The following is a 27,508-nucleotide window of genomic DNA, read 5'->3' as shown; positions in this document are numbered from 1 at the left end:
ACGAAGTGCTCGGATTAAAACGGGTGTAAGACGGGGATGTAGTCTTTCACCCTTACTTTTCAATCTGTACATCGAAGAAGCAATAATGGAAATAAAAGAAAGGTTCAAGAGCGGAATTAAAATTGAAGGTGAAAGGATATCAATGATACGATTCGCTGATGACATTGCTATCCTGAGTGAAACTGAAGAATAATTACATGATCTGCTGAATGGAGTGAACAGTCTAGAGGGTGCAGAATATGGATTGAGAATAAATCGAAGAAAGACGAAAGTAATAAGTAGTAGCAGAAATTAGAACAGCGAGAAAGTTAACATCAGGGTTGATGGTTACGAAAACATGAAGTTAAGCAATTCTGCTACCTAGGCAGCAAAATAACCAATGACGTACGAAGCAAGGAGGACGTCAAAAGCAGACTAGCACTGGGAGAAAAGGCATTCCTGACCAAGAGAAGTCTGTTAGTATCAAACGTAGGCATTAATGTGAAGAAGAAATTTCTGAGAATGTACGTTTGGAGCACAGTATTATCTGGTAGTGAAACATGGACTGTGGGAAAACAGAAACAGAAGGAAATCGAAGCATTTGGGATGTGGTGCTGCAGACGAATGTTTAAAATTAGGTGGACTGATAAGGTAAGAAATAAGGAGATTCTCCGCAAAATCGGAGAGGAAAGGAATAAGTGGAAAACACTGACAAGGAGAAGAGACTGGATGATAGGAAATTTGTTAAGACACCAGGGAACAACTTCCATAGTACTAGAACGAGCTGTAGGGGGCAGAGATTCGAATACATCCAGGATTACAAGTGCTACTCTGAGATGAAGAGGTTTGCACAGGAGAGGAATTTGTGGCGGGCAACATCAAACCAGTCACAAGACTGTAGACTCAAAAAGTTAAAAATAAAAATAAAATAAAATAAAAATAAACTAAAATAAAATAAAATGAAGCAAAAGAGCTTCAATCACATAGTAAAGGCACGGCCTCCGGTCCCAATTGTATACCAGTTAGTTTCCTTTCAGAGTATATTGATGCAATAGCTCGATACTTTGCAGTCATATACAACTGCTCGCTCGACGAAAGATTCATACCCAAGGACTGAAAAGTTGCGCAGGTCACACCCATACCCAAGAAAGGAAACAAGAGTAATCCACTGAACTACAAACTCATATCATTGATGTCGATTTGCAGTAGGATTTTTAACATATATTGTGTTCGAAAATTATGAATTACCTCGAAGAAAACGATTTATTGACAAATAACCAACACGCTTTCAGAATATATCGTTCTTTTGAAACGCAGCTACTTCTTAATTCACACAAAGTAATGAGAGATAATGATAGGGGACCTCAAATTAGTTGCAAAGTTTTAGATTTTTCAAGGCTTCTGAAACCGTTCCCCACAAGCGACTTCTAATCATTGCAGGCCTACGAACTATCGCTTCTGTTGTGCAACTGGATTTTTGATTTCCTATTATGAAGGTCACAGTTTGCAGTAATTGACGGAAAGTCATCGAACAAAACTGACGTGATATCTGGCGTTCCCCAAGGAAGTATTACGACCCTCTTCTGTACCTCATCTATATAAACGATTTAGGAGACATTCTTAGCCGTCATCTTGGATATTTGTAGATGATGCTGTAATTTATCGTCTAGTAGAATCAGATGATGAAAACCAATTGCAAAATGATTTAATCAAGATATCTGTAAAGTGTGAAAAGTGCCAATTGACTCTAAAGAATGAAAAATGCGAAGTTATCTACATGATTAATAAAAGGAACCCGTTAAATTGCATTTGTTTCAAAGAAAATGCCTTTTTTGCATGCCGCACACCGATATTTTTATTTTTATTTATGCACCCAGACGCGTTTCGCCTTTTTTACAAGGCATCTTTAAATTTCGGTTACAGGATAAATCACAAACATTTAAAGTCTATGAATTAAATTAAACACTTAGGGATTACAGTTTCGAATAACGTAAATTGAACAGAATACATAAATAATATTGTGAGGAGATGGAACCAAAGACTGCGATTTATTGGCAGGACACTTAGAAGATGCGACAGGTCCACTAAGGAGACTGCCGACGCTACGCTGTCCCATCTCAGCAAGAGTGTTGCTGCGCGGTATTGGAGCTTTACCACATAGGACTGAAAGTTCCAAGAAGGGTGGCTCGTTTAGTATTGTCGCGAAATATGGGAGAGAGTGCCACGGATACGATACGCGAATAATAAAAACAATGCCGTTCTTCGTTGCGGCAGGATCTTCTCATGAAATTTCAATCACCAACTTTTTCCTTCGAACGCAAAAACGTGTTGTTGGGGCTCACCTACATACGGAGAAAGTACCATCATAATAAAAATAAGAGAAATCAGAGCTTACTCGGATAGATTTAAGTGTTGGTTTTTTCCCGCACTGTTCAAGAGTGGAACGATAAAGAAATAGCTTGAAGGTGGTTCGATGACTCGTCTATCAGGCACTTAATTGTGAATTACAGAGCAGTCGTGTAGATGTAGTGAGTTTGAGAGTATCAAAATATGTAGTATAAATGGTCATTTCTGTTGATTACATTTTGTTAGAAGGTTAAAGTTATTACATCAACAACGGACCTTAGTATTTGACATAAATATGAACTTGATAACTCAACCCGTTCCTGAGTAACAGGAGTCTTAACAAATGGACAGTCAGACAGATAACAAAGCGAACCTATAAGGGTTCCGTTTTTATCTACAGAGATGCGAACGTTAAGAAAGTACAGAATGGTAAAGAAATTATTTATGATGCGCTGTTCAGTGGTCCAGCCTAACTAGCCGCAAACTGCACAGGTTGCACAGAGGACTAAAAAGTAGGCAGTGTGTGATAGTCTCTGTTTGCAAACAGGTTTTCGTCGCGTGTGTGTCGCTGTTTACGATAGCATTACCGGGCGGTCACCCCACGGGTCGTAATGCGCGTCGCCCCAACATGGGCACGCCTCATATACAACAGTGCTCACGGTTTTCCGGCACGCTACGTATCCACAAAATCAACAGTCCCGTCGCTAGGTAGACGTATACAGGCATTGGTTCAAAACCCAGAGCTGCTAAATGTTTACATGCTGCGCTGGGGGCCGTCAATCGACTTCCTCCTAGAACCTCATCATAGGCAAGGAAGCCGCGTCTCAACTGGTCGTCTAAACCTTTAACGAAGTAAAGGGGAAAGACAATGGCACGACTGTAGGTGGCGCAGTCAGGTCGTCAATTTAGCATTCCTCATTCACATATGGTTCTTGTAATAACATTTCATTTACGTTGTAGTATGCTACTTAGTTGATAACGTTTCACAGAAACAGTCAATTTCGCCAACATAAATAAAACAAAATAGTATTTCGCTTCTAGCTCTAGCGTGAATTTTGCTGTTTCTTACGTAAATTAATAGAAAGCCTATTTGAAAAGCCGGCCGAAGTGGCCGTGCGGTTAAAGGCGCTGCAGTCTGGAACCGCAAGACCGCTACGGTCGCAGGTTCGAATCCTGCCTCGGGCATGGATGTTTGTGATGTCCTTAGGTTAGTTAGGTTTAACTAGTTCTAAGTTCTAGGGGACTAATGACCTCAGCAGTTGAGTCCCATAGTGCTCAGAGCCATTTGAACCTATTTGAAAAAATTGAGACCATCTTCGTTACACAACTTTTGCTCGTGCAGTAAGTTCTCATGCACTAGGCCAAAAATACTCGGTCTACAATGAGTAAATCCCTCTGCACCACAATCTGTTTAACATGGTCTTCTTTTGACTGTACAGCGGTTTCGTAAGCAAGAATCACCATTTCGCTCTACGAAAAAGTCTAAAGGGGTCAATTCCGGATGTCCAGGTGTCCAACCATGTGAATTACTTCGTTAGCGATTCAGTGCCAAGTGACGATCGTGCAGAGTAGGTGGTTTGTGAACAGAGAGTACTTAGTGACTTGTTGTGATCGTATTGTCTAAACGCTCAAGGTAACAGGAAATGCTCGTACGAAATGGTTTTATTTTCCTTGAAACATGGACGCAACCTATTTCCAGTTGTATGTTTCTATGTGAAACTTCCCTGTCTATAGTAATATAAAAGATAGCCTTTGTATTACACACTATTTCCCTCCCACCCAGTTAACAGTACAATTTTAGTTGATGTTCTATGTCCTATCTTCACTAAAGAAATGTGGTGGCTATCCAGTATAAGTTTCTGTTTTGAATCCTCCGGACTTTTATTATTACCAGTTGTTTCTCTCCCAAAGTTTTCATTGTACCTTCACACATCCTGTCGAAAAACTACTGTAATTTTTGTTTAATTCAACATATTCTGTCATGTTGCTATTATCATTCGCGTCCAACTCTCACTCTCTCTTTAACGGCTGTCTCTTTCCATATGAGATTTGCTTTTCTTTTGATTCCTTCGTACCCTCAAAGTCTTCTGCTGTTTTGGTAAGTACTTTTACGCTTATTAAAATATTCCAGACTACTGTGCCGTCTTCGAACGAATGTCTCGGAGAAACCCAACATATCGTCCCACGTCTGCAGAGCACAAGTTAAAAGGGCGTTGTAACTTCTATGAAGGTTCGACTCACATTCTGACTCGCTACTGATTGCGATAAATTTTCGTTTTATCGGTCTCTCACATAGGGATGTGTCGTCACATAATTTCAAAACTTGAATGCAGTTGGCCGCTCTGGGTTTCTGTCATCTGCTGATGCTATCGACCCACGGTAACTTTGTTACATAATTGTCCCGTTCGTTCATGTGTGTGCGATATACATTTTTTTTTAAATCTAAGCTTATTACTTAATTTAGCCTGGTAGACCTCCAAAATTCGAAGAGTGTACATTTCTGACTCTCAGCCCAATGAGTCTTTCTTTCTATTCTTTTTATATCTATTTTTACTCTATATTTTGCAAACCTGTGATTACTTAGAATTCGATAGTCGTTTAGGTGCGTCACATCCCGGGCAATTTCTTCATATTTTGTCACACCATAGGTACTAGTATTTTGTGATATCATTATAATCACGTTCGCACTTTTCTATGAGACATGTATGTTACTGTTCCAAGAAAACAATGTCTAACAGTATGATCTCCAGACTGTCGATGCACAATTCGTAGCGTTCGTCGTTTCCTACCTGGCCCCTCCTCATGCAAACTATTGTGTATATATTGTCGTCCAAAACTAAAGCATACTCAGTACGTTAGAAAATATTTCCTTATGGGGATGCTGCAATGATTACTCCACGACACAAAGCTTAATTAGAAGACTTTTGGCGTACTAAAGTGTCCAGAGTATAGTTACAGGACATTTCTGAAACTAAATATGTACGAAATGCAATTGGAAAAATCTATTCCATTAGAGGAATACAGTAAGTAGGGTATATGGCTGTCCCTAATTGTAAGAGACGGATGGGAGTAGCATGGAACGCTCTGTATGAAGTAGTTTCAGAGATGTATTGATAGTTGCTTCCATTACTGAAATAGAACTTTGCGGACGTCTTGAAGTGTCCTTGATGCCATCTGACGGGTTGCAGTTCTTTTATAAAGTACAACATTTTTATCATCTGTATTCGACCGTGATTGCTACAACTGCCAACGCCTAGTCCTCTTGTCTAGAACATAGACCTGAGAATGTCCGATTGAAACGGGCGAAATCAGTTATCTGAAAATATAATTGTGATTATGTTGTAAAATATAAATCACTTTAATTATGGTTTCAGTCCGTTTCCCCAGTACGTAGCAAAATGTTATATAGTATAGAAGTCAGGAGATCTTACTGGCCAGTCACCTAAGAGAAATGCATTATCACTTTGGAAAAGTCACGCGTGGTTGAAAAACATAATATGTATACATGTGGGCATTAACATTGTTCTCCGACCAGCAATGACATTATTATGTTCCGTGAGCCTGTTCAGCATGATGTCTCGATACACCATGATCCCACCAAACTTTTATCGGTCACTATAGATCTTGTTGATTCCAAAAAAGGGGCGTCTCTCCACTGAATGGTACGATTGTGTGATTCTTCATTTATTTTGGTAAAACGTAGTAAGTGGAAGAAGTTGTGAACGTTGCCAATGTTTGATGATGCAATGTTTAGGCGTTGACGCACGCACTTTTTCATTATCTCAGTTACATTTGGAAGTTTCCCGGGGGCATGAAATGACATAAATGTTTTCGGGATTGCACCCCACTCCAATCAATAAGCTGCCACACAGTTATGGCGAAATATTTCGTAATTTCCAATTGATGAATAATTTAGCATTAAGACGAAGCATCAAACGGTACTACATGTTCACCGGCACGCTTGGCAGTAAATAGGGAATATGGCTATGTCTATTTTTAAGATACGCCCCTTAAGATCGGAAGCCTCTCAACAACTGCGATGTGTATCGTGGTCTGAAAGTCTTCTGTAGGCAAAACTGTAAGACGATGGCTTCTGGGTGCAATATGTGTGGAGAGTTTGTAGGCGCAGTGCGGTAGCTGCGTGAGCCACTTTAGGAAAACTTACAGAAGGCCGCTTTCAGGTCTTACTAATCTCCACACTATTGTCCTACTTGCTTAGACTATAAGCTAAGGGGACCTCAACTGATGCTCCACACTTAATCGCGGTCTTAATGTTATCGAAATGCTGCCATAACGATGCTCTTGGTGATTATACAGCTTTTGGACTGCAGGATACGACGTATGACTCTGGTGTGCTGAGCAACACTGTTATTCTTTCCTCTTAATTACTGTTGTTTTATTACTCCTTGAAATGAGGAGATATACAAGTGTTTGAGGAGGTTACATATATTTTCTTCTCTACAAAACATCAACATTTCTTTTCTGTTCTGTTATGAGCAATACTATGTTAGCAGTTGGAAGTTATCCAAAATCTCTACAACGGGTGATAGCCATCATTGTATTTGAAGAATTACTGCTTTCGACTCCCAGTTCTACGCAATTTCAAACGATCAGAGGCAGGTAGTGTGAAAATACACTTAACGCCAAATCATTCAACGACCAAGCGTGGTGCTTCTGTTGATTATGTACGCCAAGCGGAAATTCTGAGAATATAATACGGCTTAACGGAAGAATAAACAGTACATGAAATTGTTCTTTTACGTTAGAGGGACCATACCCCTCCCCCTGCCCACCCTCCTACCCTTCGGATTAGTGATGAATAGCCTGCCATTCAGAAGATACATCAGCCATACTATACTCAGAGAACGCTCCTCCCCGTGGAAAAAGGTGAATATGATACTAGTAAACTGTAGGAGCGTCCATGGTAAGGCCCCAGAAGTAGTATCGCTTGTTGAAGGTTATAAAGACGAGATGGTATTAGGAACACAAAGATGGTTGAAACGGGAAGTGAATAATAGCGAAATCCAAAATTAAGATTGGAATATTTATCGTTCGGATAGAGTAGTCGCTAATGGTTGCGACGTATTTATTGCGGTAAAGACTTCGATACTATCTAACGTGGTAATCATAGATTCGGAATATGAGTTAATCTGGGAGCAATTAAGTATCAATGGTGGGTCAAAAATGGGAATTGGGCGTTGATATAGAGTACTTGCGTCAGTGGCTGTAGTGCTTCAGAGAGAACTTGCAGAATTTCTGAATAGGCTTCCTGATCATGCTGTGCAATAGGGGGTGATTTTAACTTGCCAAATAGAGATTTTGGAGTCAGACTATCAAAACGGGTGCCAGAGATGTGGACTGCTGTAACATCATTCTGAATGTCTTGTCCGAAAATTACTTCACGCACATAGTTAGAGAACCAACTCGGGCAGGTAACTGCTTAGACCTGCTAGTGACAAACAGACCTAAACTTCTAGAATTAGTTAATGTAGAGGAGTGTATCAGCGGTCATAAGGCTGTGATAGCATCTATGACTACGGCTATTACAAAGGATTTTAAGAAAGGTAGGAAAATATCTTTACTTAACAAAAGTAGTAGGATACAAATTGCAGATCATCTAAGTGTTCAACATCAAATATTTAGGCTGAGGATGAAGATGTGCAGCACAAATGGAAAAAATCAATAGCATCATTCAATATGTATCAAACAAATATGTTCCAACCTATGTCTTGAGAGATGGAAAAGGCATAGCGTGGTTTAATATCTATGTTAGAAATTTGCTACATAACGGATACAAGACAAGTCAAAACCTAGCTGACAAACAAAGGCTGCATGAAGCTTTTTTTATGTCCATCCTTTTAGCAGGACGTCTCTGGACGACGGCCGTTTACAAAATAAAATAAAATCGTAAGGACAGCTGTAGGTATTTTTATTTTTTGCCACGAAGGCTGCATGAAGTAAAATTAGCGTAAGGAGAGCAATGAGAGGAGCGTTCAAAGACTTCGAATGTGAAATTTTGTCAACTGATATGAGTAGAAGCGCTAAGAGGCTTTGGTCTTACTTAGAATCCGAAAGCCGTTCGATATCATGTATTCAGCCACTAAGTGACTGCCGTGGCACTTAAAAAGAAAATGACAGAGAGAATGCCGAAATTCTGAATTCGGTCTTCTGAAACTGTTCCACCACAAAAGATCGTAATACGGACCCTCCTCTGAGTCATCGTAAGCACTTCGAAATTGCAGATATTGAGATAACTGATCGCGGGATAGAAAAACAACGACATTCGCTTTGTAGTGGAAAGGCACAAGGACCAGACGAAATACGTTTAAGATTCTATAAAAATTATGCGAAACAACTTGCTCCTCTTCTAACAGCAGGTTATTGTACGTCGCTGGAGCAACGGAAGGGTACCTAGCGACTGGAATGAAACGCACGTCATTTCCGTTTTCAGGAAGGGTCGTAGGACAGACGAATATAATTATAGATCTATAACCTTGGCTACAATCTATGTACAATTATGGAACATGTTTTATACTCACGTATTGTAACTTTTTTGGAGAGCAAAAATCTACTGCATAAAAATCAACACGGATTCCGCAAACAGAGATTCTGCGAAACTCAGCTCGCTCTGTTCTTCCATGAGATCCACATCACTGAAGACGTTGGTGCTGAGATTGATGCCATTGCGTTTGACACTGTCCTGAAATGCATTTAGAGAAAAAAATTCGAACTTACCGAGTATAGAACCATATTTACGACTGGGTAAAAGACTTCCTTGCAACTAGAACTCAATATCTCGTTTTTAAAAGAACTCTTTAAAGATGCTCGTAGATGATGCTGTTGTTTATCAGAAGGTAGCAACGCCATAAGACAGTAACGGTATACAGGAGGACCTACGGAGGGTTGAGAAATGCTGCAGGGACTAGCATTTGGGCTTGAAGGCAAATAAATATAACATATTGCCAATACATAAGAAAAGAAATCCCGTACTGTGTAACTAAGCTAATGATAACAAGTTTCTGGAAACAATAACTATCGTAAAACATCTAGGAGTGTATATTCGGACCGATCTTAAGTATAATGACTACATAAAACAAGTAGTAGGAAAAAAAGGTGCCAGACAGAGTTATGACAAGAATATTAAGGTGATATAACTCATCCACGAAGGAAGTGGCTCGCAAGGTGCTTGTGCGACCGATTATTAAGTATTGTTCATTAGTCTGGAATCAATACCGGCTAGGACTGACAGATGTGTAGGAGAAAATTCAACGAAGTGTGGAGCATTTCTTTCCAGGACCATTTAATCGGTGCGTGGGAGGAACAGAAATGCGCAACAAACTCTAGTGGCAGACGCTATAAGAGAGCCGTTGTACGTTACGACGAGGTTTACTCTTGAAATTTCGAGAGAGTACTTTCCGGGACGAGTCGGACAACATATTGCTTTCTCTACATACGTCCCGCGAAATGATCACAGCGAGAAAATTCTAGTAATTAGAGCTAATACAGACGCTTACCGACAATCATTCTTTCGACACACCATTCGGGAGTGGAACAGGGAAGGTGGGATCAGTTTGTGGTACAAAAAGTACCCTCCGCCACACACCGTCAGATAGCTTGAGGAATGTTGATGTAGATGTAGACTAAAACTGTCGGTTTTCACAGATATCTATCGTAATCACTATAACAATTTTCTGTAATCAACTGCCAAACAAAGAAACTGTCTTAGTATTATTTCGAGTTTATGTTATGTAGGTGTCAGAAATTTAACACCTGTGATAATTTTTATCGTAGCGTTATGATTTAAAGGCAGAGAGTTTGTAAGGTATCAGGCAAATCAACACCTTCCATGAAAACCCTGACATGATAAGCAAATCCAGTAGTATGTCACATAGCTCCGAATAAATCGTGACATTAAATTAACCAAAGTAATACGAGTAACGAGTGAGCAAATGGAATACCACAGACTAACACAAGAATGCCTAAATGCATGTCATACCTTCCCACCGTGAGACAGACGCAGTTCCGAGGGGAGAAACGAGAACAGAAGCCGAGAGCAGAACCATGTTAAGCTAGAAGGCCCTACGATAAGGGACGGACACCCACGTCACCAGCTAACCGACAGGACCATGTTAAAAGCTAGAGCCCTCCAGAAGAACAGTATAAATCTTACGATAACACTAAAAGGGCCACACCAGCCGCAAGTTTTAGCGTGAGACTTTTTCGCGTCTCTGTTACGTGCAAACGTTAAAAACATTGCCCCACCACGAAAAGTAACCGACAGGACCACCCCCCAGCCCACGTTAAAAGATAGAGCCCTCCAGAAGAACAGCAAGATCTTACGATAACACTAAAAGGGCCACACCAGCTGCAAGTTTTAGCGTGAGACTTTTTCGCATCTCTGTTACGTGCAAACGTTAAAAACATTGCCCCACCACGAAAAGTAACCGACAGGACCACCCCCCAGCCCACGTTAAAAGATAGAACCCTCCAGAAGAACAGCATAGAACTTACGATAACACTAAAAGGGCCACACCAGCTGCAAGTTTTAGCGTGAGACTTTTTCGCGTCTCTCTTAAGTTGCAAACTTTAAAAACATTGCCCCACCACGAAAAATATAACGTTTCTCATTGGATAGACAGAATTTTTGTAGGCGGAGCTTAAGGTTAACATTGAGGCCCTCATTGGTCAGATGAAAACACAGCCAGATAGTTTTTTTTAAACCAACTTCGGTAAATTGTAGTAAGGAGAAGTTAGAAAGGAGTTGCTTCGGAGACGGCGAGCTGGATGGAGCTGCGCCGGCCGCCGCCCCCTGACGAACACCGACAAGGTAATGAACGCACGCGATGCCGCATTTTTGAGCGCATAAGGCTTCACTCAGAACTGCAGAAGTCTCATCTGTTAGATCCCCTTTTTACGTAATACTAGTGTCGATCGTCAATTGAAGCTCATGGTATTCACATTTGCTACGTAAGTTAAAATCTGAAACGCGATGATTTTTGTGTTATATGATTATTGAGAAGCCACATCAGCCATTGTAATTTACGACAAGTTAGATAAGTAATTAAAGATAATTGAGCGTCACTGTAGACCATTTTGAGAGTTTTCTCTTTTGTGAAACTTAATTTAAACCTAGATTATAGATGTGATATGGCACAGGTCATCCTTCGATCCATTGCAGAACTTGGAAACCCATTCAGGGAATATTCATTCACATTTTTGTTGAACGCAGTTGGTTTTTATCATCCTGTATCAAAACATTTCCTTTTATCAATAGTGCAATTTATAAACAATGTTTTGTGAGTAGAATAAAATTTCCAAAGGTAAACTTAACTGCTTTTTCGACGTTATTTTACCAGCTAACTAAAAATAGGAAAACCTTGAACCCCTTACACTAAATTTAGTTAGTATTAAGATTCTTTTATAGGGGGTGTAGTGGAGCTGACGCTGAAATCATTAGGTATTTGGTTATATCGTCGCTAGTCTCACTGAACTCTACATGTCATGTGTGGTCTGGCGTCTCCTTACCTGCAACAGGTCCCAGGTTCAAACTAGTCAATTCCCTAAAAAACACGCTCAGAGCGTCGTTGCGCGAAAGTGGTAGGGAGACACGACTTAAAACAAACAGAAACCACGGAGAATGTTAGAAGTTATCGCAGATTTTCATAACTGTCAATACCTACAATAACACGCAACCGTGCTACACACTGACACTAATTCGTTACAGCTTGTGCTTCTTAGAATTCATTTAAAGGTAAAAAAAAATATGTTAGGAAAATTTAGCGTCAACTTGTTATCTAAGGAAATGACGTTGAAAAAAAAATTTTGGAGTCATAATTCTTCTGGCTGGTCTGCTGCAGTCCGCCACGAATTCCACTCTTGTGCTAACCTCCCCATCTCAGAGTAGCATTTGCATCCTGCATCCTCAATTAAATATATTCAAATTTCTATCTTCCTCTACAGTTCCCTCTAGTGCCATGGAAGCTATCTCTTGATGTCTTCACACATGTGCTATCAACCTTCCCCTCCTTTTTGCCAGTGTTTTCCAGATGTTTCGCTCCTTGCCTGTTCTGCAGGGAATCTCTTCGTTCTTATCTTGTCAGTCTACCTAATTTCCAACTTTCTTCCATACCACCACATCCCAAACGCTTCGATTCTCTTATTTTACGGTTCCGCCACAGTCCATGTTTCACTATTCCTCTTATTTATTGCACAAGGCATTAAACATCTAACGTATCATTGAGCACCTAGTTGTGCACATTTTTGAACTTTATACGACTTATGCTGGAGTCGGTTCAAATCCACAAGAAATAGCCAATTCTAAGTAAGCAAAGTTTTTCTGCTTGACCGATTGTCGAACATATCATCGATCGTCATGATTAAGTAGGCATAAAAAGGTGGGAAGTATCTTATTTTTGGCCAGTATCAGTTAGAAAGTCTCTACTTGAAATTACGTAACGAAATTTTTTCCTTGGACTGAGACTTCTATCATCAACCACTGACGTGCTATGTAACCACGAGAGATTTTAAATATGGTTCCATTCACAGGTAGCAAAGTGCGTTAAATTTAAGCTTGAAATGACATGAAGTTAATTACCGTGTTGGACAGGGATTTGAATCCAACAACTAAGTGAATTTTTAACGAAGCACTATCCAGCGTTTGGTATCAACTTTTTTTCACTAGTAAGGAGATGTTTGAAACTGAAATGAAGAGATAAAATATTTTCCCTTACTGGGATCTGAACCTGTCACCTATCCCTGTTGTTTTCTAGCCACGAATAGACATTAAATACCGGTTTCTTTCACCAGTAATTAGATGTGCGCATGTATAAACCAGAAATAACCTGACAATAATTCTGTGCTGACATATACCGTCGTTGCTGACCACACTCGAAGAGACTTTAACTATCGAGTTCTTTTTCACCAGTAAGTATGAGTGGCATATTTGAACGTGAAATGATGTGATGAAAAGTTGTGTGTCTGACTGTGCGACGAAACCGGCACCTATCATCATTGCAGGCAACACTCGAAGAGACAATAAAAATCAAAATAATTTTTCAGCATACCTGAATTTTAAATGACGTGATGAAAAGTTTTGAACTGCTTCGGGATTCTAACCCAGACATACATCTTTTGTGGAGAGCTTGCGAAGTTAGGAATCTTGGGGAAACAACGCAATGATGGGATTGTATGATGAAGGGGTCAGATTCCGCCAAAGGGAGATCAGATTTGGAATCCTAGTCCAGAACTAATATTATCAACGTCTCAAGTGCAAATACAATAAGACGTAAACGTAAAGGTGAAAACTTTTCATTACAGTTGGTTTATTAAATAAAATAAAGTTTCTAGTTCAGACGTGATTACTGGTGACATAGTTTCTACACGCCACGCCATCTGCAGCTGGTATGGTGCAACCTAAATCGACTCTCCTCCAATCGACAGCGTAAGGGTATTCTATTTAACGTGGATTTGGCGACAGAGTGAAAACCTACGTTCTTCACTTTCGTCACAACAGGTGAAAAGAGTCTGTTCGTGGTTGTTAAAAATGGTTGCCCGAAGTGCGAATGGAAACTAGACGTTATGCTTAGTAAAGTAGAATCAATCCAACAGAGACGCCGAACTACAACTGTAGCTGCCTAATGATTTTGCCGGTAAAGAAGAATGTGAAACTTCTTTGCAGATTAAAACTGTGTGCACCGACCGAGACTCGAACTCGGGACCTTTGCCTTTCGCGGGCAAGTGCTCTACCATCTGAGCTACCGAAGCACGACTCACGGCCGGTCCTCACAGCCTCACTTCTGCCAGTATCTCGTCTCCTACCTTCCAAACTTTACAGAAGCTCTCCTGCGAACCTTGCAGAAGTAGCACTTCTGAGGCTGTGAGGACCGGGCGTGAGTCGTGCTTCGGTAGCTCAGATGGCAGAGCACTTGCCCGCGAAAGGCAAAGGTCCCGAGTTCGAGTCTCGGTCGGTGCACACAGTTTTAATCTGCCAGGAAGTTTCATATCAGCGCAAACTCCGCTGCAGAGTGAAACTCTCATTCTGGAAAGAAGAATGTGTCATAACGGATGAGAATTCTGACCCCGTGGCGATACACACAGACTCTTTAGTACATTCTCTTCCTTGTTCTACAGCATCGCCATTCACCAGCTGCCTCGGTTACCCAGTGCGTATCGTCAACTGCATTTAATAATCACTGAAATAAAAATAACATAATTGCTATCTGCACGAACTGGCAAGAGTCTAAGAAGCGAAAGTTTCTACAGAAAGTGTCCCTTTCCATTTGAACTTTACGCGTACTCTATGTGTTCGTGGTCTAATGGTAAACGCCGCGCAATGTAATCGAAAAGCTGAGATATAGAGTGTTTATCATCTTTTTTCTTTTTTGAACCGCATTTTGTCTGGTATAATTGTGTAGGCAACAGCATTACGACCATTGCTCAGGCAGCATATGATATGAAGAATAATGTACTGCACGTTGCAACAGAAGCAAAGGGATATTTTTAAAACCTCGGTAATTGTCTTCCAGTGCGACTTAGAAGTTTGAAATTTGGCTCAAAGGTGACTACAATCTTCCTCTGTAACGGTGCCAAAGCGTGGCGCCCGGCAAAGGCGATCTCCGGCTTGACGAAACTTCAAACAGCATGTTGTCGCACATGCGAAATAAAGGCCAGAGCTCACAAGACAATGTGAGGCTTAAGGTGGGCTTAACGAAATCACATTGGCACCACATTTCACCACAATTCTTTTCAATACCATCGTGAACGTGTCACACAATGCGTTGGTCGTCACACCCCCTGTTACCCACATTTCATCCCTTCTTTTGACGCCTCTGCAATGGAAGTCACAACAGCAAAGTCTAGCGTTGAAATAATGCGGTTAACTTATTGGGGGCCGAAGAAAATATTTCAGACACACCGCAGCTCAGAATCGACATGGAAAGGCCTCAGGGAGTGCTATAAAGGGCGTCAATGTGGCCACCCCTCCGCCGCTACATAGGCGTTTCGCTGTTGAAAACGACAGTTTGCAGTGCGGAGAGCAACAGGACAACGTTCTTGACAACGTTTGACACTGCTGACACCCCGGACGAGTCTCCCCTTCTATAAGGACATGGTAAGTCAGCAACCCCACTGAACGTGATCGCACCCGTTTAGAGAGCAGTGCAAACACAACTTTTGCTCTGGTGTGGCGTGATGGAGGGAGGAGTGGGGCTGGGTGGGGGTCGACATTGACACATGTGTGTACATGAAATCGATATGCTTCAGGGCCAGCGGCTTCTAACCATTACTTCGGCTAATTTATAGTTTCCAGCATGATGTGGCCGACCCACGGCTCACTAACAATACGGCACAAAAAATTAGTTAGATTATGTTTTAAATGATGTAAGCATTATTGAAACTTGATTTCATTGTAACCCGTATTACGCAAAGATGTCCCGTATTTAATTCTTCGTGTAAAATTGAGCCGTACTCTTTCTTCTGATTTTTTTTTTTTTACTCTAGCTATTTCATACACCTTTAATCACCCACCGTCCAGTATCATACTCTGCACGTTCTATTTGTTTTCATCTGTGGTTGCAATTTTGTCAGTCCTCTTCAAGGGAAATAAGACCACGTTTGGATTTAATAGCCGCATTTTTCGTTAGATTTACAGTCCAACACAAATAATTTTATAACGGCTTGGCATTTTTATAAATTCTTTCAAAATAAGCATATAACTCACCTACTTTAGAAAGTCGTACAAACACAGATATTCCACCGAATAAGCTGACAGTTAACTTACGTTATAGCACCACATCTGCTAATGTAACAAAAAAAAGTTTGATTTATGTCAACATTATCTCACCGAGCCAGGTAGCGCACTGGTAAGATATTGGTGTCGTATTCTCGTGGACGGTTGTCCAAATCTACGTCCGACCGTCCAGATTTATGTTTATTTTGGTTGCGCTAAATGGCATAAGGCAAATTCCCGGGCGTTTTCTTGGAAACTGAGAAGGCCAGCCGGCCGGAGTGGCCGAGCGGTTTTAGGCGCTACAGTCTGGAACCGCGTGACCGCTACGGTAGTAGGTTCGAATCCTGCTCGGGCATGGATGTGTGTGATGTCCTTAGGTTAGTTAGGTTTAAGTAGTTCTACGTTCTAGGGGACTGATGACCTCAGAAGTTAAGTTCCATAGTGCTCATAGTCATCTGAACCATTATTTGAGAAGGCCACTTTTCTTCGTTAATCGTTGGTTGTGTCACACCTCTAATGAACTCGTCGTCTCCAGGACGTTATACCCAGACCCTCCTCCTTCCTCCAACGCCGATTCTATCTCAGACTGCATTTTTTATTTATTGATTTGTTGCTGTTTTTACATGTGACTTGCACCCTAGAAGCAACTGCACGCTGTTTTTCACAGGCGTTAGTATTGCTACAATCCACAATATTGTTTGCTTCTTTAACAAATATTAATCCATACAGCTCCAAAATCCAACACTACATTTCCTACTTAATGAAAAGGCAGAAGAAGACTTTATGAAAGCAAAATAACATAGAGAAGGAGGGAAGATATAAGAAAGGAGAGAATGAGATTGAGAAAAGCAAGTTATTCTTAAACTACAAGGTAAAGTTAAAACTTATGAAAAAAGACTAAAAAAAGTAATCAAGTTAGTAAGATAGTACTAGACATAGAACGTAATTGGTCGTAATTCTGTTTTTGTTTTATTTGCTCTTGATAAAGGCACTCCACCAATCGCAGTCTGAGACTCCGTATACGGAGCGCTGCAGAATTCCCGATACTCGGCGTCGGACTCGGATATTGTGGCCTGCTTCTGTCTGGTTGATCTTCACACTGTTTTGCGTGTTTTGGCACGTAGAGCGGCATCCACTGGACTGAGATCTTCTCTATTTTCCGGCACTGCAGATCCCACTAACGTGACATTCTGTCTTCCATTTCCCCTCTGGAGGACACACCAGGTCGAAACTGTTGGTACTCATCAGGAACCCAAGAGTCAAATAATCACGGTACGTCCTGGGAACACTATACATTTTAGCCAAGTTCTGACTTCATTCTAGGTTTCTTTACACTGGTTCCTCTGACGATGGCTGTACAGCGAAGTTGTGCTGTTAGCCGTTAACGAGCTTCACGTTCTTTTCCTCCCTGAAGATTAAGATACATCCGTAGCTCGCTCCTGGAATATGTGTCTGATAGTTCAGAACTGCACGTTTCTCTGCCATGAACAATACACACTATCTCATCAAAAGTATCTGGACACCTATTAGTGGACATTTATATGGGGTTTGTCCCCCCGTCGCCTTTATGTCGGCTTGAACTCTGCTGGGTGTCTGAATGTCAGTGAACAAATGGCCGCTCATTCTTCCTCAGGAGCCGAAACCAGTAGTGCTGTTGAACCCTGCGGTCTGGAGTGAAGTCGACGTTCTGACTCATCCGAAAGCTGTTCCATTGGGTTCAGACCGAGTCTCTGGGCAGGTCAAATACACTTCAGGAATGTTATTGTCCACACATCATTGCCTCACGTATTCTGCTTTACGGCAGGGTATGTTGTCACGCTGATACAATAATCGTCTCTGATTTGTTCCTGTAGTGTACCGAGTACACAGTTCTGTAAAACGTGTTCATATCCTTGCGCATTCAGCGTTATCTTCTGCGTAATAGGGGCCCACAGTCTAACCTTGAAAAGCACCTTCATACCGTAACACCCCCTCCTTCGTGCTTCACTGCTGGCACTAAACATGGTGACAGGTAACGTTCTACAGGTATTCACTAAACCCAGACCATTCCATCGGATTGCCACAGAGTATAGCGTGCTTCTCCACTCCAAATCACTCATTTCCAGTCACCTATTGTCCGGCGCCACCGCTCTTTACACCACCTGAGGTGTCAGTTAACACTGGCTATGGGAACGAGACGCTTATTAAGAGATACTCACTCGACCACTGTATCTCGTTCATTTTGCTTCCCTACGCGAAGCCATTGTGCTATATGGACTACTGGCAGCACTTTGCAACCACCGAGTGATTCCTTCCGTTGATTTCATTCGATTTTGTACACTCACCACCTGCAATGCTCGACGGCCCCTGTCCATCTACTCTTGGTTTAGTTGTCGTTGTTCCTTCACCTTTACACTTGCGGCCGCATCACCAGCAATTGACTTGGGGAGCCTTAGAAGTGATGCACTGTCCTTGATTGGTTTGTTACTGAAGAGATGCCTAATGACTAGTCGATGTTCGAAGTCACTGAGCTAACTCGAGCGAGTGCTGTGCTGTTACTATCCCTCTACTAACACAACACTCAACGCTTTCTTTTATACTGGCAGGTCCGCCTCTAGTGACATCTGGTGGTGAAACCAGCATTATATGGGGGTGTATGGATACTATGCCCAGGTTTTGTATATTCCTTTTCACTTGGTCCTCGAATGTCAAATATTTTGTGTGCGAAACGTTACGAAAATTAATGCTAAAGGTAATGTTGTGTTTCGCAGCTGATTTGAACGGCTACTCGTTCGTGAACGAGATGGTGGGCAACGCGAGTGGTGCTGCGGTTGTTCTGGCGGCGGAAGGCGAGGACGAGGAAGAGGAAAAGGAGGAATCTTGCGGTAAGCGTATGCAGAGCGCGCACGCCTGCGGCGTATGCGGAGCGAGAGCTGGATGTGTGGTGTGTTGCAGCGGTGACAGGCGCACGGGCCGCCTGCTGGTGCCTCGGCTCAGCGCTGCGCTGCGCTGGCGTCGGGCTGGCCGCCGTGCCCACCGGCTTGTCACCAGATCTCACACACATGTGAGTACCCTCTTCTACCTAGTCCATGTGATTTTATTACACACAGTTTACAGTTCTTCATGCCACAGTTTACACTTATTCATGCTTTTCTGTGATAATGAAAGTAAATACCAGTACACACACACACACAGATGCATATATACGAGGGCTATTCGGACAGTAAGGAACGATAGGTCGCGAAATGGAAATCACATCTAAAATCAAAACTGTTTTATTTGCAACAGGTAGCTACAACTGCCGGCTACTTATCTCCATAGTCGCCGATCCGACTTAGACGTTTGACGTAGCGTTGTACCAACTTTCCAACACCTTCGTTAAACCAGGTACCCACCAGTGCTTTCCGCCAATACTCGACGCTGGCCTACAGCTCGTCGTCTGTGCCAAAATGTTGTCTTCATGGCCAGCAGAGATGAGCAGAGATGAAACTCAGAGATATACAATTACGGGCTGTATTGAGGGTAATCAAACATTTCCAATCGAAAACGATGCCGGAGCATCTTCATTGCCCCTGCAGAATGCGGCTGAGAATTGCCTTGAAGAAGAAAATTCACGACAGTTATGTAATGTTGTCTGTATAGCTTCAGGCGAAATTCCTCACCAAGCCCTCGTACTTGGCGGGAGACACTATTGTTCTAGGTATCCTTATGTCCTCCCTGTGTGCTCAGAACTAAAAAGAACGACGTAACGCGGTCGTCGGGCATACTAGAGACACTGCCCAATACACATGTGCAAAACTTCATCGGATTTTCACTTTGGTTTCCATTTCGCAACCGATCGTTCCTTACTTTCCGTCTAGCCCTCGTATATCCTCATGTTACCATTAGTACTGGTACTTAAGAAATTTAGGGAAACAAGACAATCTTAGGGGTGAAAACTGATATAAAGGCTTTTATGAATTATTGTCAGAATAACCAAATGTATACAGTGAACAGATCGCAACTATGACCTAGTATTTAGTCGAACCTCCATTGCTCTTAATATCTGCGAAATCCTCTTAAGTATTGATTGTATAAGGGCGGTGATTTTTTCTTCCGAGAGTGAGATCCAGCTCGGTCCAGCCTCAGACTGACACCCTTTGTGATAAACACGTTGTGCTAGGATGCCCCATAAATTCTCCAAGGGATTTAAATCCAGGCCACTCGATGGCCATCTCAGAAGTGGAATTCCTTTATCTCGAAATCACGACTTTGTCTTGGAAGACTTGTGAATCCCAGCGTTATTGTGTTGGAATAGTAAATCATCATCGTCAAATCCAAATGGTTCAAATGGCTCTAAACACTATGGGACTTAACTTCTGAGATCATCAGTCCCCTAGAACTTAGAACTACTTAAACCTAACTAATCTAAGGACATCACACACATCCTTGCCCGAGGCAGGATTCGAACCTGCGACCGTAGCGGTCGCGTGGTTCCGGACTGTAGCGCCTAGAACCGCTCGGCCACCCCGGCCGGCAACGCGGGATAATCACAATAACTGCCGTACGACATTAGCAGACACACCTCCAAACTGTAACTATAGGGATGTGGACATTCACCACCTTGTATTTACAGTGGTGGAAATTATACAAAGGTATATGGTTATTTGTGGAAAAAACGTGTTTATTTACGTATTTGATGTTGCACGCGCCATTTCACTCCCAAACTTTAATGGACCTGTTATTCGTTTCGTAAAATACTGTGTTTTCAGGAAAGTCAGAACATGTGATCCCTTCTGACAATGCTCTCTTTTTGCGCAATAGTTTTAGTGTGGGACGATATGTGTAACATACATTCTGAAGTCCCTACGTAGTAATTCTTATGACTTGCATATGCGCTATGAAAATTTGATCCCTGTAAGTCGATTTTTTTCTCAAGTAGTTTATATACTTCAGTTAATTTAAATATGCGGGGTCGGTTCATTTCGTCACTGTTATCAGCTATAACTGTAGTCATGTATACTCTAAATATACCTGATGTAAATAAATTCCTTAATATTATCGTGTAACTTTTCCAATTCAGGTTATGGTTTATTTGCTGCCCCATAAACTAAACACTTTCTTTTTGGGTATTTAACTGTTTTAATGTATTGTAATCATAGGTTTTTTACACTTAATAAATGCACTGAGCTGTATATATTGAGTCTCGTGAAAATTCAAAATTAACCCATTTGTCTTGAACCATCTACTACTGGTCTTAAATATTTCACTACCTCTATACGTCTATCCTCTGCAAAAAGTCATATTGCAGAAAGGTAAGGGTAAGATTTACCTCTTATGATACAGGACGTAGAAGGTGATTAACGTATGTTAGTAACAACAACAGGTTTCAAATTGAACCATGTGCTACATAACGTCTGATTGCCTCGAATTCAAAGGTCTTATTGTTGTGTAATGGACAGAGAAGTTATACACTCTAATTCTACCATGCAGGTATGATTAAGAAATAAATCACCTTTGTTTACTTTGAAGGTGTTAGCTACATCATAAAATACCACATGTGCCAAAAAGTTCTGATTTAGTGGCGCAATATACTTTCTACAATAGGGAATACAACCTGTTCAGTTGAGAGTCATTGTCGAAATTCCAAATGTTTACCACTGATAATATATTGCTGTCCTAAGCGTTGTTTGACCTTCTCGCATTTAAATGGAAATAGTGACAACAAAGCTATAAGCCTGTAGTTTTTTTAGTTACAGTTTACTTTGTTTTTCATGAAGTGACTTGACAAAAGCATGTTGAAGCCTGTCTTGAAAAATACCACTTTAAAGAGATTTATAGCTTAAGTAATTGAGGCAATAATTGATTACCGTGCTACTGTTCACATCATAAACATGAAAGTATTTGTTTTTCGGCTGCGTAGGCTGTAGCTGTAGTTCTTTTCAAAATCTCTAGAATAACTACTAAGTAACTGTGCGAACATACATTACATGCCACTTGCAGAAGAAAATGTAAACGCGTCTGCAATTTGCGTAGTTGCTCATTATTTACTTTTAGAATAATTTACTTATTTACCTTATTTATCTTTTCAGGCTCATTTTGTAATATGTTTCAAACAGGTCTTATCTTGTTAACAGAGGCACTTGTTGATTTGGTAATAGTGTCATTTCACTGTTCACACGATTTTGCTTATATACATATGACACTAATTATTATTTGATTAAACTCTTACTCCTTAATGTAAAGTTACCTCTTAGTGTTCCACGATATTCTGATTCCCTTTACAACCCAGGAATTGGGATTATCTAATCTACTGATACAGGTTACTCTTCTTAGGACAATTGTTCTCAAAGTAGCGTGTAACTACCGTATATTACGCAATGAGTACTCTGTATGGCTTCCAGCCCGTACGACTTTTGGACTATTGGAATTACTCAATTCCTTTAACATTTATTATTCATATGGTTCCCTGCTTCTTGTTAAATTTATCAAACATTATATATTTCAGCCGTTGAGTATCACTATCTGAGATACTGCTAACTTCATGATTTATTCCGTTAACTGTCAACTTTTGTCAACAACACACTTTTTGAATAGGTACTGATGAACCTAAAAAATTTATTTTAAAACAATCTTCGCAATACGAACACATTTTCCATGACCAAGTCGCGACACTTTGTGACCGCCACAAAAATTTTAAAAAAATTACATGTGTCCTTTATTGTCGTTGACCTGTATTTACAACATACTTTTTAAAGATATATTGTTGCGTAAAAGGAACATGAAAGTGAAAAGATGAATATGAAATTTGTTGTGAAAAGTCACATCCACTACGAACACCTAAATTTTTGGGTCAAGTTTTACTGAAAAACTTAAAACAATTCCGGAATATGACAGAAGATATCATTAAAATCAGTAGTCCGCAGCTCGTGGTCGTGCGGTAGCGTTCTCGCTTCCCGCGCCCGGGTTCCCGGGTTCGATTCCCGGCGGGATCAGCGATTTGCTCTGCCTCGTGATGACTGGGTGTTGTGTGCTGTCCTTAGGTTAGTTAGGTTTAAGTAGTTCTAAGTTCTAGGGGACTGATGACCATAGATGTTAAGTCCCATAGTGCTCAGACCCATAAAATCAGTAACAATTTTTTTTTTCAAAATTTTAATACCTAAGTTGCATGGCTAGATATAAATGTTTTGAAAAGATAGGCATAAAGTACCCCCACCCCTCCCCTTCCTGGGACTGCGAGTATTAAGCTACTAAGTTAGAAGCCAGATTGTCCATACAGTAACTGATCACAGTCATAAAGAACTTTAGCAAATATAGATCATTAATGAGTGTAATGTTTAATATTTAGTTGACCTTGTCATGATATAGTTTTGATCTCTGCATGGAGAAACTTATGGTTGATCTTAGCGTCATGTTAGTTTCGAATTTTACATAATTCCACATACAACTAAGCGAAATAAAGAGGGGGCGCAGTACATAGGGCACTGGACTTGTATTCGTGAGCAAAGCGGCGCAAATTCCAGCCTCACTATTCATATTTAGGATGTCGATGTTTCCCTAAACCGCTTAAGGCAACTGCGGGGTCATCCATTTGAAGACTATCTAATTCCTTCCCTAATCCGTTGATTGTTCGATATCGTCCTGGACTACATCTTTAAAGTATCATCTTACAACTAAGCTACTATGCTTTATACTCTCACCCGAGATGTGCTACTGGATTCGTGATTTCCTGTCATAATAATCGTAGGTTGTAGTAATTCACAGAAAATCATCGACTGAAACAGAAGTGGCTTTCCCTAAGGAAGTGTTACAAGCCCTCCGTTGTTCCTAATCTGTATATACTGATAAGCCAAAACATTATGACCACCTGCATAATAGCTTGTTTGTCCGTCTTTGGAACGAAATACATCACTCATTATGCGCATCAAGTATCTGACAGTTTGTTGAGAGGTTTGTGGAGGTATGTGGCAGGTCGTGTAATCAACGTACATAACGGGCCGCTGATTTGCGTGCGCGTTGATGGAGCCCGATGGCGACACAGACGCGTTCCATAGGATTTACATCAAGCAAATCTGCTCGCCGAGACATCAACGCGAGTTCACTATAAAGCTGCTCAAACCACTGTAGCACAATTATGGCTCCGAGACACGAAAATTATAATACTGAAAGATGACATCAGGCACGAAGGGATGCAGGTGGTTCGCAGTTGTCAGTGTGTCTTCGATTACTACAACAGGTCGCGTGAAAGCGCAGGAGAATGTCTCCCACAGCATAATGCTGCTCCCACTAGCCCGCGTCGTGGCGTGCTGCACATTTCAAGCCGCTGTTCACCAGGATGATGCCATTTGTGGAGACGGCCAGCGAGCTAGTGTAGCAAAAATGTGACGCACCCGAAGAGCCGACAGGTCTCCATTGATCGACGGTCAAATCCCGATGGTCTCGTGACCGCTGCAATCGTAATTGACGGCATCGTTGGGTCAACATGTAAACACGTAGGGGTGATCTGCTGCGGAGCTCCATGTTCAACAATGTACTATTAGCGGTGCGCTCCGAGACACAGACAAGCCCCCGGAACCCATGTATTGTGAAGAATCCAACCATTTAGAGCCAAGGGTAGTTTCACTCTCCTTGTCCTTCTTTCCGTAATTGCTTAAGACAGTAGCACGTTAACATTTGACCAACATCGCCTTTTTCGAGGTACTCGTTGACAGGCTCTGCGTTATAATAATCTGCACTTTGTCAGAGTCACTTACCTCAATGGATTTCTCCGTTTGCAGACCATATCTTCAATAGGGTGATCCCCCGTCCGTGTCTGCTACGCTTTCCTACACTATGTGATCAAAAGTATCCGGACACGTGGCTGAAAATGACTTACAAGATCGTGGCTCCCTCCATCGGTAATGCTGGATTCAGTATGGTGTTGGCCCATCCTTAGCCTTGATGACAGGTGCCACTCTCGCAGGCATACGTTCAATCAGATGTTGGAAAAAAAATGGTTCAAATGGCTCTGAGCACTATGGGACTTAACATCTGTGGTCATCAGTCCCATAGAACTTAGAGCTACTTAAACATAACTACCTAAGGACACCACACACATCCATGCCCGAGGCAGGATTCGAACCTGCGACCGTAGCGGTCACGCGGTTCCAGACTGAAGCGCCTAGAACCGCACGGCCACACCGGCCGGCGATGTTGGAAAGTTTCTTGGGGAGTGGCAGCCCATGCTTCACGGAGTGCTGCACTGAGGAGAAGCATCGATGTCGATCGGTGAGGCCTTGCACGAAGTCGGCTTTCCAAAACATCCCAAAGGTGTACTATAGGATTCAGGTCAGGAATCTTTGCAGCCCAGTCCATTACAGGGATGTTATTGTCGTGTAACCACTCCGCCACAGGCCGTGCATTATGAACAGGTGCAGGATCGTGTTGAAAGATGCGATCGCTATCCCCGAATTGCTCTTCAACAGTGGGAAGCAAGAAGGTGCTTAAAACATCAATGTAGGCCTGTGCTGTGATAGTGCCACGCAAAACAACAAGGGGTGCAAGCCCCCTCCATGAAAAACACGACCACAACATAACACCACCGCCTCCGAATTTTACTGTCGGCACTACACACTCTGGCAAATGACATTCACCGGGCATTCGCTATACCCACACCCTGCCATCGGATCACCACATCGTGTACCGAGATTCGTCACTCCACACAACATTTTTCCGCTGTTCAATCGTCCAATGTTTACGCTCCTTACACCAAGCAAGGCGTCGTTTGGCATTTACCGGCGTGATGTGTGACTTATGAGCAGCCGCTCGACCATGAAATTCAAGTTTTCTCATCTCCCGCCTAACAGTCATAGTACTTGCAGTGGATCCTGATGCAGTTTGGAATTGCTGTGTGATGGTCTAGATAGATGTCTGCCTATTACACATTACGACCCTCTTCAACTGTCGGCGATCTCTTTCAGTCAACAGATGAGGTCGGCCTGTACGCTTTTGTGCCGTACGTGTCCTTTCACGTTTCCACTTCACTATCACATCGGAAACAGTGGACCTAGGGATATTTAGGAGTGTGGAAGTCTCGCCTACAGACGTATTACATAAATGACAACCAATCACCTGCCCATGTTCGTTTTAAGTCCGTGAGTTCCGCGGAACGCCCCATTCTGCTTTCTCACAATGTCTAAAGGCTACTGAGGTCGTTGATATGGTGTACCTGCCAGTAGGTGGCAGCACAATGCACCTAATATAAAAAAACGTATGTTTTTGGGAGTGTCCGGATAGTATTGATCACATAGTGCACTTCTGTTAGCGCATCATATGCCCGCAACGCCACCTGGCAGAGGTCGTAATGTTTTTGCTTATCAGCGTAGGGTATCCCAGGACGTATGGTCAATATTCATGACTATGACAAAAACAATTATTTGAAGCAAAAGAAGAAAGAAAGAAAAACTCAATATGAACATACGTCCACGATAGAAGACATTTAACGCAGATTGTTATTTATTTTCGGTACTGTTCCATTCATTGTCTGGTTTATACATGTCCAACAGTTATTAAACATTGTAACATGGGTTTTGCAATGTAAGGTTTGCCGTACACGTCTTCGTGGGACATTCATACGTGCAGAGATCGGCCGTGTGTTGATAGTACGACAACGCTTCACCGTTTCAACAGCGTGTTGCCCTTTCTGCACATGTCTTTGAACTACTCGTTCAGTAGAAATATGGGAACTTGGAAGAACACCTGTTTCACGCAATGTGCTGAAAACTCTGGTAAACACTCTATGATCAGGAATTCTACGCTTCGGAAAGCAATGGCGGTATTCTTCGACAGCAGCAGAAGCATATGTGTATATTCTTGATTAGTGTAGATGTGTGGCATTTTAGCCATCACGTATATAAACACTCTTAACCGATGCTTCTGTCTGACAAACACTCAGTCCCTCGCACTAACTCAGCAGAGCCGGCCGGTGTGGCCGCGCGGTTCTAGGCGCTTCTGTCTGGAACCGCGTGACCGCTACGGTCGCAGGTTCGAATCCTGCCTCGGGCATGGATGTGTGTGATGTCCTTAGGTAGTTATGTTTAAGTAGTTCTAAGTTCTAGGGGACTGATGACCACAGATGTTAAGTCCCATAGTGCGCAGAGCCATTTGAACCATTTTTGAACTCAGCAGAAAAACATCACGAGCAACGACAATGAAAGCAACGAGGTAGGTTGGGCTAGGAAAAAAAAAATAAAAAAGGTTGGCTGGATAAGACACATGATACAAGATGACAAAATTTTTATTTGGTGTGACGAATGACAAAGAATGAGGAGGAATGTAAGTTAATGCAGATCAAACCCATAATGCTAGAATACAGCATTAGTAGTATGCTGCTCGACACAGTCAAGTCGATTAAATATCTAGGCGTAACGTTACAAAGCATTATGAGACGGAATGAGCATGCAAGGGTTGTAGTAGGGAAGGGGAATGGTCGATTCCAGCTTATTGGGAGAATTTTAGGAA

The 27,508-nt window shown here is 41.8% G+C and overlaps 1 protein-coding gene and 1 non-coding gene across 2 annotated transcripts in view; one reads left to right on the top strand and one right to left on the bottom strand.

The window, feature by feature from the left end:
- LOC126471615 (relaxin receptor 1) overlaps positions 1 to 27,508 on the top strand; it is a 752,030-nt gene that overhangs the window by 353,326 nt on the left and 371,196 nt on the right. The window contains exons 3-4 of the mRNA XM_050099855.1: positions 18,802 to 18,915; positions 18,986 to 19,094. Of these exons, the coding sequence (XP_049955812.1) occupies positions 18,802 to 18,915; positions 18,986 to 19,094 (223 nt within the window). The remainder of the gene's footprint in view (positions 1 to 18,801; positions 18,916 to 18,985; positions 19,095 to 27,508) is intronic.
- On the bottom strand, positions 14,015 to 14,088 carry Trnas-cga (transfer RNA serine (anticodon CGA)). Its single transcript has one exon. It is a non-coding gene; the product is annotated as a tRNA-Ser (tRNA).

The sequence above is a fragment of the Schistocerca serialis genome, chromosome 3, assembly GCF_023864345.2.
Source record: "Schistocerca serialis cubense isolate TAMUIC-IGC-003099 chromosome 3, iqSchSeri2.2, whole genome shotgun sequence".
NCBI lineage: Eukaryota > Metazoa > Arthropoda > Insecta > Orthoptera > Acrididae > Schistocerca > Schistocerca serialis.
The sequence above is the reverse complement of the archived record's forward strand: the minus strand, read 5'-3'. Positions and strand labels throughout refer to the sequence as shown.